This window comes from Macaca nemestrina, chromosome 7 (genome assembly GCF_043159975.1).
Source record: "Macaca nemestrina isolate mMacNem1 chromosome 7, mMacNem.hap1, whole genome shotgun sequence".
Lineage (NCBI taxonomy): Eukaryota > Metazoa > Chordata > Mammalia > Primates > Cercopithecidae > Macaca > Macaca nemestrina.
This window is the reverse complement of record NC_092131.1, coordinates 177,577,554-177,590,431: the sequence shown is the minus strand read 5'-3', so window position 1 is coordinate 177,590,431 and position 12,878 is coordinate 177,577,554. Positions and strand designations below refer to the sequence as shown.

The following is a 12,878-nucleotide window of genomic DNA, read 5'->3' as shown; positions in this document are numbered from 1 at the left end:
ACAAGCATGTGGCTGACTATTGGATGATACACGTGTGAACCAGGCCCAAGTGATCACAGGAAATTTGAATTTGAACCACTTCCTTTAGAAAGTACGACAGAAATTGTGGTCGGAAGCTAATTAGCTTATAAGTAAAAAAAAATTAATAATCTCCAGAAGATTAAAACAGAATCCAGAGTTTATGTATTTTAACATTGACAGTATCCAGGAGACAGTACCAAAGGACTCAATGTACAATGAATAAGAAAATATGTTATAAATTTCCAAGGGAAAATGACAGTCATCAGATACCAAACCTGAGAGGACTCAGATATTGCAATGACCAAAGAATTTAAAGTAGCTTTCATAACTATGATCAATGAGGTAAAGAAAATGCACTTGAAATGAATGAAAGGATGAGAGTTCTAAGGGGAGAATAGGAATTATACCAGAAAATGTAATACAAAGGTTAGAAATTAAAACTACAACACCTTAAATAAAAAAGAGTTGCTCGATGAGTTCAGTAGTGGAATGACTATGACAGAGGGAAGAGTCAGTGAACTGAAATAGATCAATGTAAATTATCCAATCTAAAGAACTTAGACAAAATTTTTTTTTACATTGCTAGAGTTCATAAAGCTGTGGAACAAGACCAAAAATTGGAGTTTCACTGAAGAATAAGAAACTCGCTCAAAACCGCACAACTACATGGAAACTGAACAACCTTCTCCTGAATGACTCCTGGGTAGATAATGAAATGAAGGCAGAAATCAAGAAGTTCTTTGAAACCAAAGAGAACAAAGAAAACCTCTGGGATGCAGCTAAAGCAGTAGTAAGAGGGAAATTTACGGCACCAAATGCCCAGATCAGAAAGCTAGAAAGATGTCAAATCAACACCCTAAGATCACAACTAAAAGAACTGGAGAACCAAGAGCAAACAAACCCCAAAGCTAGCAGAAGACAATAAATAACCAAGATCAGAGTGAAGCTGAAGGAGCTAGAGACATGAAAAACCCTTCAAATAATCAATGAATCTAGGAGTTGGTTTTTTGAAAAAATCAATAGGATAGGTAGACCGCTAGCTAGACTAGTAAAGAAGAAAAGAGAGAAGAATCAAATAGGCATAATAAAAAATGATAAAGGGGATATCACCACTGACCCCACAGAAATATAAACAACCATCAGAGAATACTATAAACATCTCTATGCAAATAAACTAGAAAATCTAGAAGAAATGGATAAATTCCTATACACAAACACCCTCCCAGGACTGAGCCCAGAAGAAGTTGAATCCCTGAATAGACCAATAGCAAGTTCTGAAATTGAGGCAGTAATGAATATTTAACAGTCTACCCATAATAAAAAGCCCAGGATCAGAGGATTTACAGCTGAATTCTACCAGAGGTACAAAGAGGAGCTGGTACCATTTCTTCTGAAACAATTCCAAGCAATTGAAAAGGAGGGACTTCTCCCTAACTAATTTTATGAAGCCAGCATCATCCTGATACCAAAACCTGGCAGAGATACAACAAAAAAAGAAAACTTCAGGCCAATATCCCTGATGAACATGGATGCAAAAATCCTCAATAAAATACAGGCAAATTGAATCCTGCAGCACATCAAAAAGCTTATCCACCATGATCAAGTCGGCTTCATCCTTGGGGTGAAAGGCTGGTTCAACATACGCAAATCAATAAACGTAATCCATCACATAAATAGAACTAAAGATAAAAACCACATGATTATCTCAATAGACACAAAAAAGGCCTTTGATAAAGTTCAACATCCTTTCATGTTAAAAGCTCTCAAAAAACTAGGTATTGAATAAACTAGATGTGATTCTTATCATAAAATAATAAGAATCATTTATGACAAACCCACAGCCAGTATCATACTGAAGGGGCAAAAGCTGGAAGCATTCCCATTGAAAACCGACATATGACAAGGATGCCGTCTCTCACCACTCCTATTCAACATAGTATTGGAAGTTCTGGCCAAGGCAATCAGGCAAGAGAAAGAAATAAAGAGTATTCAAATAGGAAGAGAGGAAGTCAAACTGTCTCTGTTTGCAAATGACATGATCCTATATCTAGAAAACCCCATCCTGTTAGTCCAAAAGCTTCTTAAGCTGATAAACAACTTCAGCAAAGTCTCAGGATACAAAAACAGTGTGCAAAAATCGCAGGTATTCCTATACACCAACAATACACAAGCAGAGAGCGAAATAATGAATGAACTCCCATTCACAATTGCTACAAAGAGAATAAAATACCTAGGAATACAGCTAACAAGGGAAGTGAAGGACTTCTTTAAGGAGAACTATAAATCACTGCTCAAGGAAAACAGAGAGGACACAAAGAAATGGAAAAACATACCATGCTCATGGATATGAAGAAGAATCAATATTGTGAAAATGGCTATACTGCCCAAAGTAATTTTTTTTTTTTTTTTTTTTTTTTTTTTTTGAGACGGAGTCTCACGCTGTTGCCCAGGCTGGAGTGCAGTGGCGCGATCTCGGCTCACTGCAAGCTCCGCCTCCTGGGTTCCCGCCATTCTCCTGCCTCAGCCTCCTGAGTAGCTGGGACTACAGGCGCCCGCCACCGCGCCCGGCTAATTTTTCGTATTTTTAGTAGAGACGGGGTTTCACTGTGGTCTCGATCTCCTGACCTTGTGATCCGCCCACCTCGGCCTCCCAAAGTGCTGGGATTACAGGCTTGAGCCACCGCGCCCGGCCTGCCCAAAGTAATTTATAGATTCAATGCTATTCCCATTAAATTACCATTGACATTCTTCACAGAATTGGAAAAAACTACTTTAAAATTAATATGGAACCAAAAATGAGCCCGTATAGCCAAGATAATCCTAAGCAAAAAGAACAAAGCTGGAGGCATCATGCTGCCCAATTTCAAACTATACCACCAGGCTACAGTAACCAAAACAGCATGGTACTGACACACAGACCAATGGAACAGAATAAAGATCTCAGAAATAAGACTGCACATCTATAACCATATGATCTTCAGCAAACCTGACAAAAACAAGCAATGGGGATAGGATTCCCTATTAAATAAATGGTGCTTGGAAAACTGGCCAGCCACATGCAGGAAATTGAAACTGGACCTCTTCCTTACACCTTATACAAAAATTAACTCAAGATGGATTAAAGACTTAAATATAAAACCCAGAATTATAAAAACCCTAGAAGAAAATCTAGGCAATACCATTCAGGACATAGACACAAACATAGATTTCATGACAAAAATGTCAAAAGCAATTACAACAAAAGCAAAAGTTGACAAATGGGATCTAATTAAACTAAAGAGCTTCTGCACAGCAAAAGAAACTATCCTCAGCATGAACGGACAACCTACAGAATGGGAGAGAATTTTTGCACTCTCTCCATCTGACAAAGGTCTAATATCCAGAATCTATAAGGAACTTAAACAAATTTACAATAAAAAAACCAACAACCACATTAAAAAGTGGGCAAAGGACATGAACAGACACTTCTCAAAAGAAGACATTCATGCAACCAACAAACTTAAGAAAAAAATCTCAACATCACTAATCATTAGAGAAATGCAAAGCAAAACCACAATGAGATCTCACATCAGTCAGAATGGCAATTATTAAAAAGTCAAGAAACAACAGACACTGTGGAGAAATAGAAACGCTTTTACACTGTTGGTGTAAATGTAAAGTAGTTCAACAATTGTGGAAGACAGTGTGGAGATTCCTCAGAGACCTAGGGCCCAAAATACAATTTAACCCAGCAATGGGTTATACCCATTGGAATATAAATATACCCAAAGGAATATAAATCATTCTTCTCTAAAGATACATGCATGCATATGTTCATTGCAGCACTATTCACAATAGCAAAGACATGGAATCAACCCAAATGCCCTACGATGATAACCTGGATAAAGACAATGTGGTACATGTACACCATGGAATACTCTGCAGCCATGAAAAGAAGCAAGGTCATGTCCTTTGAAGGGACATGATGGAGCTGGAAGCTGTCATCTTCAGCAAGTTAGCACAGGAACAGAAAACCACACTCTGCATGTTCTCATTTATAAGTGGGAGCTGAACAATGAGAACAATGGATAGAGGGAGGGGACAACCCACACTGGATCCTGTCAAGGGGGAAAAGGGGGAGGGAGAACATCAGGATAAATAGCTAATGCATGTGGGGCTTAATACCTAGGTGATGGATTGATAGGTGCAGCAAACTACCATGGCAGACATTTACCTATGTAATAAACCTGTACTTCCTGCACATGTGTCCCGGAACTTAAATTTAAAAAATAATAAATATTTCCAAATATTAAAAACAATTGGAGCTTCAGAGAAGAGGAGCAAGAGATTAAGAGAAGAAGATATTTGAAGAGATAATGACAGAGAATTATCAATCTTGCAAAGACACATTTACAATTTCATGAAATTCAGTGAAAACACAGGATGAAATAAAGGAAAACATGCCAGGACACATCATAATCATAGTGCTGAAAACTAAAAATAAGAAAAAAATCTTGAAAACAGTGAGAGAAGAGTGATACATTGCATACAAGGGACTAGGATTTGAATGACTGCAAATTTCTCATCAGAAATCCTGGAGGCAAGTAGATAGTGGAGCACCTTCTTTAAGTGCTGAAAGAAAATAACTTTCAAGCCAGAATTCTGTATCTAGCATAATATTCAGGAATAAAGGAAAAAAAGAGAGACATTCTCAGATGAAGAAAATGACTGGAATTCATTTCCAGCAGACCTGCTCTATAAGACATGTTAACGGAATTTATCCAGGATGAAGCAAAATGATATTACAGAGAAATTAGATCTTTAGGGATGAAGAACAGCAGAAATGGTAAAAGTAGGTAAGTGTAAAAGATAACTTTTTTCCCTCTTAAGTTCTTCAAATTAGATTTGATGGTTGAAAGTATAAATTATAATATTGTCTGGTGGGAGTTTTAAGTATATACATGTAACATATACCATAAAGTGTAATATATACAATATATGCCACAAGATGTAAACTATACTATAAGAGGAAATGGGAGAGGTAAAGTGACTTTTATCATTTCAAAGCTTGTACATTTTACTTGATGCAATAAAACTTTAGGCTGTAAAGAAGTTACATATCTATATTTTAATTCATGGAGTAAGTACTAAAAATAAAAATTATTAAGAATAATAATCTTTAATACTTAATATTATTAATTATTATTAAAAGCCAACTGATGAAAATAAAATAGTATTCAAGTAACCCAAAAGAAAGCAAGAAAATGGGCACAGAAATGAATAAAAAAAGAAGAGACAAACAGAAAATAAATGATAATTTTTTTGACCTGAATACAACTATATCAATAATTATGTTAACTGCAAACATTCCCAGTAAGAGGAAAATATTGAGAAAGCAGATAAGGAAGTAAGGCTGTAGTATATGCTGCTCATAAGAGACATACTTTACCCTTGGTCTTAGTTGAAAGGCTGAGCAATGATAAAAGACATACTTTTCAATTAAGTATAGAGATATGTTGAAAGTAAATGAATGGAAAAATACATGGCATGCAAATAATAAGCATAAAAGGCCGAAGTGGCATAGGGTAAACTTCAATACACATAATATAATTGGACATAATGAGGGACATTTAATAGTAAATGAGACAGATTATAAGGAAGATATAACAATTATGAATGTCCCTGGTAAATACTCAAGATGCAATTGATTCACTAAAGTAAAACAAAATAGACAATTCCAGAATCATAGAAGAAGATTTTATCACTGTTCAGAAATTGATAGAACACCTAGACAAAAAAAAAAAAAAAAAAAAAAAATCAGGAAAGCCATAGAAGCTATGAATAACATTATCAACCACCTTGATTCAATTGACATTTGTAGAACACTATATCCAACAACCACAGAATTCAGTCTTTTCATGTATACACAGTCCATTCACCAATATTATAATATTACATCATAAGGATTACGTACTATGACCACAACAAATTTAAGTTAGAAATCAATAGCAGCCTGGGAAAACCTCAATGTCTGGAAAGTCAAAAATACACTTCTTGTTAAGTCATGAGTCAAAAATGAAATCACAAGGGAATAAGATAGTATTAAAAAGTAAAATGTTGTTGAAAATATATAAAAAATTTTTGAGTGCAGCTAAAGTTAGCTTAGAGGGAAACTTGTAGATGAAATACAACAGAAAATAAGAAAGATCTAAAATCAGCTATCTAATGTTCTACTTTAAGAAGCTGGAATGGAAAGTAAAACTAAAATACATAGGAAGAAGAAACTAATAACGATAAGATCAGAATCAACAAAGTAGGAAACAGACAATGCAGAAAAAAAAAAAAAAACCCACTAAACTAAAAAGCTGGTTCTTTGAAAAGAAACAATTGAACACACATCACCAGTATCGTCAAGAAATGAGAGGTGACCAACACAAACCCTACAGGGATTAAAAAACAATAAGATAATCTGTTAACAAATTTATACCAACAAATTCAACAACTTACATGAAATGGAATAGTTCCTTAAAAACTACAACTTACCAAAATGGACTCACGTTTTAATAGAAAATCTGAATAGAATTGTATCAATAAAGCAGCTGAATTAGTAATTAAAATTATTTACACAAGGAAAAGTCCAAACACAAATGGCTTCCCTGTTTAATCTTCTTGAACGTTGAGTAAGAAATAATACCAACCCTATTAATCTCTTTCAGAAAATAATGGAGGTGGGGGACAGTTCCCCACTTACTTTGTAGGTCTAGTATTACCCTGGTATTAAGACAAAGGTATTATGTGAAAAGAAAATTACAGATCAACGTCTCCCACTCACATAGATCAAGCAAGATATCAAATCAAATGCTATGGTGTATAAAATAGTACAGCATAATCAAAAAACGTTTATTCCAGAAATCCAAGGTTGATTTAACATTCAATAATTAGTATAATTTTCCATATTAACAGAATGCGGGAGAAAAACCATATGATCATTTCAATAGATGCAGAAAGAGCATTTGGGAGCAAACTGTGAATTCTCAAATTGATGACAGGCGTTTTTGAAAAACCTGGAGCCAACCTTATACTTCACGGTGAAAAACTTAATTGTTTTTCCATGAGATTGGCAGCAAGGCAGTCACCTTTTCCATTCAACAGACAATGTACTGAAGAACCTACTTCTTGTAACATGACAATATAAAGAAATAAATGGCAGAAAAATGAAAATGAGAGAAGTAAAACTGTTCTTGTTTACAGGCTATGTGATTGTTTATGTAGAAAATCTCAGGTAGTCTACAAAAAATCCAGTACTACCAGAGCTAATATATAAATTTAGCAAGGTCAGAAGATACAAGATCAGTATCAAAAATCAATATATTATCATATACTAGTGGCACATAATTGGAAAATATTTAAGGAACAATTGCATTTATAATGATACTAAAAGCCTTAAAAACCTAGGAATAAATCTTAAAAAAAAAGTATGCTCAAGATTCCTATAACAAAAATTACTGAGATATTTTGAAAAGAAATTTTTGTGAAAGATCTAAAGACCTAATGAAGAGATACAGTCTGTCCATAGATCCGAAGACTCAGTGTTGTTTAGTGTGCAGTTCTTCCCACATTGACTTACAGATTTAAGCACAATTCTAATAAAAATTGAACTAGGTTTTTCTGCAGAGAATGACAAGCTAATTATACAATTTGTGTAGACATTCAAGGGACTAAATTCAAATAACTAAAGCATTTTTTTCCCCAAAAGGACAACTTTTGGAGCACTTACCTGATTTCTTGACTTACTACAAAGCTATAGTAATCAAGACTGTGGTACTGGCAAAAGATAGACATAGATTAATGGAACAGAATAGAGAGTACAGAAATAGACTCTGTATATGTGTTATGTGTTTTTTAAATATACAACTGATTTTAAACCATAGTGGCAAAGCAATTCATTTAGGAAAGAAAACATTTTTTCAACAAATGGTGCTGAATCAACTGGATATCTGTATAAAAGCAAAAATAATGCTAGAGTTGATTTGTAATTTTACTCCATTATCTGTTTATTGTAGTATCTTTATAGTGATGATCTCCTTTTTCATTGTTGTTTTTGGTAACTCTCTCTCTTTCCCATTTTCTACTTAAAATTGTCATTTTCTCTTCACTTCTTTGGGTTCGATTTGTTGTTATTTTCTTAACTTACAAAGATGGATACTTAGCTTTTGATATTCATGCTTCGTATTTCCCATTGTGTATATTTGACTATAAATTTCCTTTTAGCTGCATCCCTCAAGTTTTCGTGTGCATTTTGATTATATTTACATTTTATTTATTCAAAATTATTTTAAATTTCTATTATGATTTATTACCTTAGTTTTCTTGATTAGCCAATTTTTGACTATTTAATTTGATTGAGAATTATTTAAAATTCTATTTCCCCTTTCTTGGCAGTTATATACTCACTCTTTTAGTGTTTTTGGTGGTTTAATGTCATCTGGAGATGACGGCCTTCATTCTTAACTCATCGAGGGCCCATGTTAATTGGTACTTTTACACTCTTCAACCCCTAATTTCTTTAAGCAAAGTTCCTCTTCTATATTCAGTATCTATGAATTCTCATCCATGCAGTTGTGGGGTCTGGCTAAATCTGTTTTGGTTGTTTCTGCTCTCATTCATGCTGCTTGTCTTCTGTGTCCCTGGAGATCCAAGACTATAATCTCATCATTTCATCTTGTTCTGTGGGATTCCTGAGGGCCTGCAGGCGGGATGCTTTCCTCCAGAAACTGCTGTGTCTGCCTCTGCTGGATGCCAGGGAATAATTTTGGTGCATTTCAAGGATCTTAGCTCAGTATGAGAAATCTTAGTGGAGCCTACAACCTCACAAGCATTCACACCTCCTCTGACTTCAGGGCTTGATCAGCCTCGAGCTTCAAGGCAGTTCCACCCTGTGCCATTCAAGTCTTGCAGCTCTTAGACAGCTGCAGGAAACATTTTCATGGGGAGAGATTCCTTGGAAAGCCATACATTGTCTTGCTAATCTGGAACGTGTTAAAAGTGTGTTTTATCTAGGGTCCATTTGTTTGGCTGAAGAAGGGACTCTTAGACCTCCTAGTTTATCATTTTGAAAGAAGTGGTAGCAATGATTTATGGTATTGGCTTATTTCAGTGGGACAAGGATGTCAGGTCATTGCTGAATCAGCATTTCTGTGACAGACTAATGATGTTTCACATCCTGACTTATACTACACGATCATCTTTTCACTGTATAAGCTGATGAAGGAGACAAGTAATGGGTATAATCTTCAACTGTATGTAAACTTTGCATACTGTAAAATACACATTGTATACCTACAGTGTTAGGCTTTATAGACAGGGATGTGCTAGATAATTACTTCATTTTGTAAAAGAGTGTATTTGTAGTTTCTTCATATTTTGACTTTTTTTTAAAAAAAATTAAGAGATCAGTTATTTTGAGCTGAGTTATTAGGTGCAATATTCAAGTTTTTTGAAGATTTTACTTTATTTTGTCTTCTTACACTACATAACTCGGACCATGATATTTAGGATAGTTATATGACACTAAATATGTAAATATAAATGTCTATAGGTACACATCAAGTTGTGCACACCATACTCTGTGTGTGTGTGAGGCATATACACATAGAACCATCCCTATTTGGCATTTGGCAGAACATTTTAATCTGGTTTAGGCCTCTGATTTTTCTTTCAACTGATGATGTCAAACAAAGCAAAAGGTATAGCTACATTCAACATTTTTTCAGTTTTAAAGTTTCATTTAATAAAATTTGGATTATGCTACATTTTTCATTCTTTAACAGTGGGTGATTTTACCCCCCAGGGAACATTGGTTCTTAACGGGGTGGTTTTACTCCCCCAGAGAGAGGACAGTGGCTGTGTCTGGAGATGTCTTTGGCCGTCACGCTGGTGGTGGTGAGGTGCCACTGGCATCGAGTGTGGCCAGGCCAGGGCTGCTGTGCAGCGTCTTACAATGCACGGGCCAGCCCCAGAGCAGAGAATGATCTGGCTCTAAATTAGCAGGGCCAGGGTGAGAAACCCTGCTCTGAAGTGATTCTCCTTATGACTTAGTTGGTATAAAAGCAAACTTGATGGAGAATTGTGATTGAAGACCCAACATTTGGGCTCCATGGCTTTTAAATGAAGGTCAGCTACCAACTTACATGCAGATTGAGATTCTTAAGCTTACTTTAAACAAGGACAAGCTGGCCGGGCACAGTGGCTCACGCCTGTCATCTCAGTACTTTGGGAGGCCGAGGCAGGCAGATCACTTGAGGTCAGGAGTTCAAGACCAGCCTGGCCAACATGGCAAAACCCCATCTCTACTAAAAATATAAAAATAAGCCAGGTGTGGTGATGGGCGCCTGTAATCCCAGCTACTCGGGAGGCCGAGGCAGGAGAATCGCTTGAACCCAGAAGGTGGAGGTTGCAGTGAACCGAGATCACGCCACTGCACTCCAGCCTGAGCAATAGAGCAAAACTGTCTCAAAAACAAAAACAAAAAAATTAAAAAAATAAAAAAAACACAGACAAGCTGCTGTTTCCAATATTTGCAGTCTTTCAGCATGATCGAATCACAGTGAAAAGGCCACACCCACAGAGCTGCTGGGCAGCTGAGCCACCGGTACCTGTTGCCTTCTGCTGACCTCCCACGGTGGCTCGGTCGCCAGCCTCTGGGCATCCCTGCGCGGGACCTTGGCAGCCTGGGCAGAAGGCTCCTGTGCCTCATCTTCTCTCTTCTGCTCTTCCCGGCCTTTCCCTGGGTCCAGGTTTCTGAATCTGCCTAGTACTGTGGAAATAGTTACATGTGCCAGTTAAATAGACTTTTCCTTCTTTTCTTTGAAGATTATAAAAACTACATTAAAAAATTCTTTTAAAACTCTGTGATGTTTAACTTTAAAAAGAACTTGGAAATGCCACTTACTTGAAAGACCTGTATGGAATGGTATTTCATTATGTGCGATTGAACGGTATCTTCACACAGGTCTTAAAGAGAGTCTTCCGTTCGGATTTAAATTTAACATGGACATTAACTCAAATCAATGAGGGATTTCTGCCATTGTTGTTGGACTTTTTCTCCGTGACTCTTCATTGTGCATATATGATAGTAAATTATTTATAGACTGTGTATTTGAGTCTGATCTTTTATAAGAAGCAGGAGTCTGGGCCTACCTTATGTTCACGTCTTTTCAAGACTTTTTTTTTAATCTTGCATATATTTTCTGTTTTATACTGATTCTCATCACACATCCTTTCTTCTAGGCGTTGGCACATCTCCACTTAATAGAATATGTTGGAGAACAAACTGCTTTGCTAATAAAGGTAAAATAAATGCTATAATAGAAGGTACTCCACCCACTGCTCTTTGATTTTGTGGGAAAAAAAAAAATTCTGGTAAGAACAGGTCACATTAATTATGTAAAAAGGCACAGCAGGGAACCTGTTCTATCCTGTGCAGCCCAGAGATGAAGGGAGACTTTTTCCAAAGAATATATAATTACAGATGCTTGCTATTTTGCTTTTAACTTTATTTAAAGCCTGTCTGAGAAGGAGCGGGATCGACGCCAGCCTCAGTAAGTGAGTGCTGCAGGCACCCCAGCCTCAGTGGTCTGCCAGGCCATCGGGTCAGTGTGACCAGTGTGCGCAGCCACCACACGTGGACGAGGGGCAGGGTCACTCTGCCTCCCCATCCAGGGGCTGGCAGGCCTGGGCATGGCTGGGCGTTGCTGGTAGAAACCCAGCGGAGGCTCCCGGTGTGGGTGGGGCCCTGGCTTGCACACCTGTGTCTGCCTTGGTCTTGTGATGGGTAAGAAGAAGGACTGACACCCTGGGGCCCCTCTGAGTCTCCCGGCTGGTGGGATCTGACCCTGAGTGCATGTGATGGAACACTGCAGCTGCTCTTGTCCTCCTTCCAGATGGTCCCAGAGGAGCAGCGCCTCATGGCCGCCATCGTCCTGGTGGTGTGGGTCTCAGCCCTGGCGTCGTCCCTGATTGACAACATCCCATTCACCGCTACCATGGTGAGTTGCATGTCTCCATGTTGAGGGCTCAGCTTCAGCCTGGACATAGCCTGGGGCTCACCCTCCCTCCCTAAGGCAGCAGAGGATGAAGCCTGCTCCTTTGCTGCACTCACAGGTGCAGAGGACAAAAGTGAGCAGAGCCCGGGGCAGCTGGGCGGGGAGCGCCGAGAGCCCAGACTGCAGGCGGGGAGCCGAGGCTCTGCAGCCGCTGTGGACGGCACGTCCTGGGGTGACTGGTGGTCTTGGGGTCAACGCCACTGAGAGCTGCCACCCCTCCCAGAAAACGCTGTCTTGTCTTGTCTGTCTGCCTGCCTGCCTTCTTTTCTTTTCTCTTCTCTTCTCTTTTCTTTTCTTTTCTTTTCTTTTCTTTTCTTTTCTTTTCTTTTCTTTTCTTTTTTCTTTTCTTTTCTTTTCTTTCTTTCTCTCCTTCCCTCCTTCCTTCCTTCCTTCCCTCCCTCCCTCCCTCCCTCCCTTCCTTCCTTTGAAAATTGTGAGACATCAAAAGACAGAGAATTCCATCTTCATTTGCTCCGGATGCAGAAGCTATTCTAACCAGCCCGTGTGTCTCCTAGTGCTTGGCCTGGGCAAGATCTCTCGTTCTCTGTGTGGTCTTGAGCCCCAGCTGGGCCTGGAAGGGCACGTCGTAGACCTTTAGTTGGACAGATGAGCCTGTTTCTGTTGTGACTTCTGCCGGCATCGATTGCTTGGTTCCAGGCAGGAACTGGGAACCTGGGTGTGGCAAAGTAAAGGTAGGCCTAGGGGCTTGCACACAAGTCGCTGGGGTCCTCTCACAAACTCCTGAGGTCGTCCCAGGTGTGCAGGGAACAGGCC

The 12,878-nt window shown here is 38.2% G+C and overlaps 1 protein-coding gene across 8 annotated transcripts in view; it reads left to right on the top strand.

Annotated features, from left to right (window-relative positions):
• Positions 1-12,878, top strand: part of LOC105497437 (OCA2 melanosomal transmembrane protein) — a 387,654-nt gene that overhangs the window by 215,215 nt on the left and 159,561 nt on the right. For all 8 annotated transcript variants that reach the window (XM_071067306.1, XM_011768534.3, XM_071067305.1 and 5 more), the window contains 2 exons: positions 11,290-11,349; positions 11,943-12,047. In XM_071067306.1, coding sequence (XP_070923407.1) covers positions 11,290-11,349; positions 11,943-12,047 — 165 coding nt within the window. The remainder of the gene's footprint in view (positions 1-11,289; positions 11,350-11,942; positions 12,048-12,878) is intronic.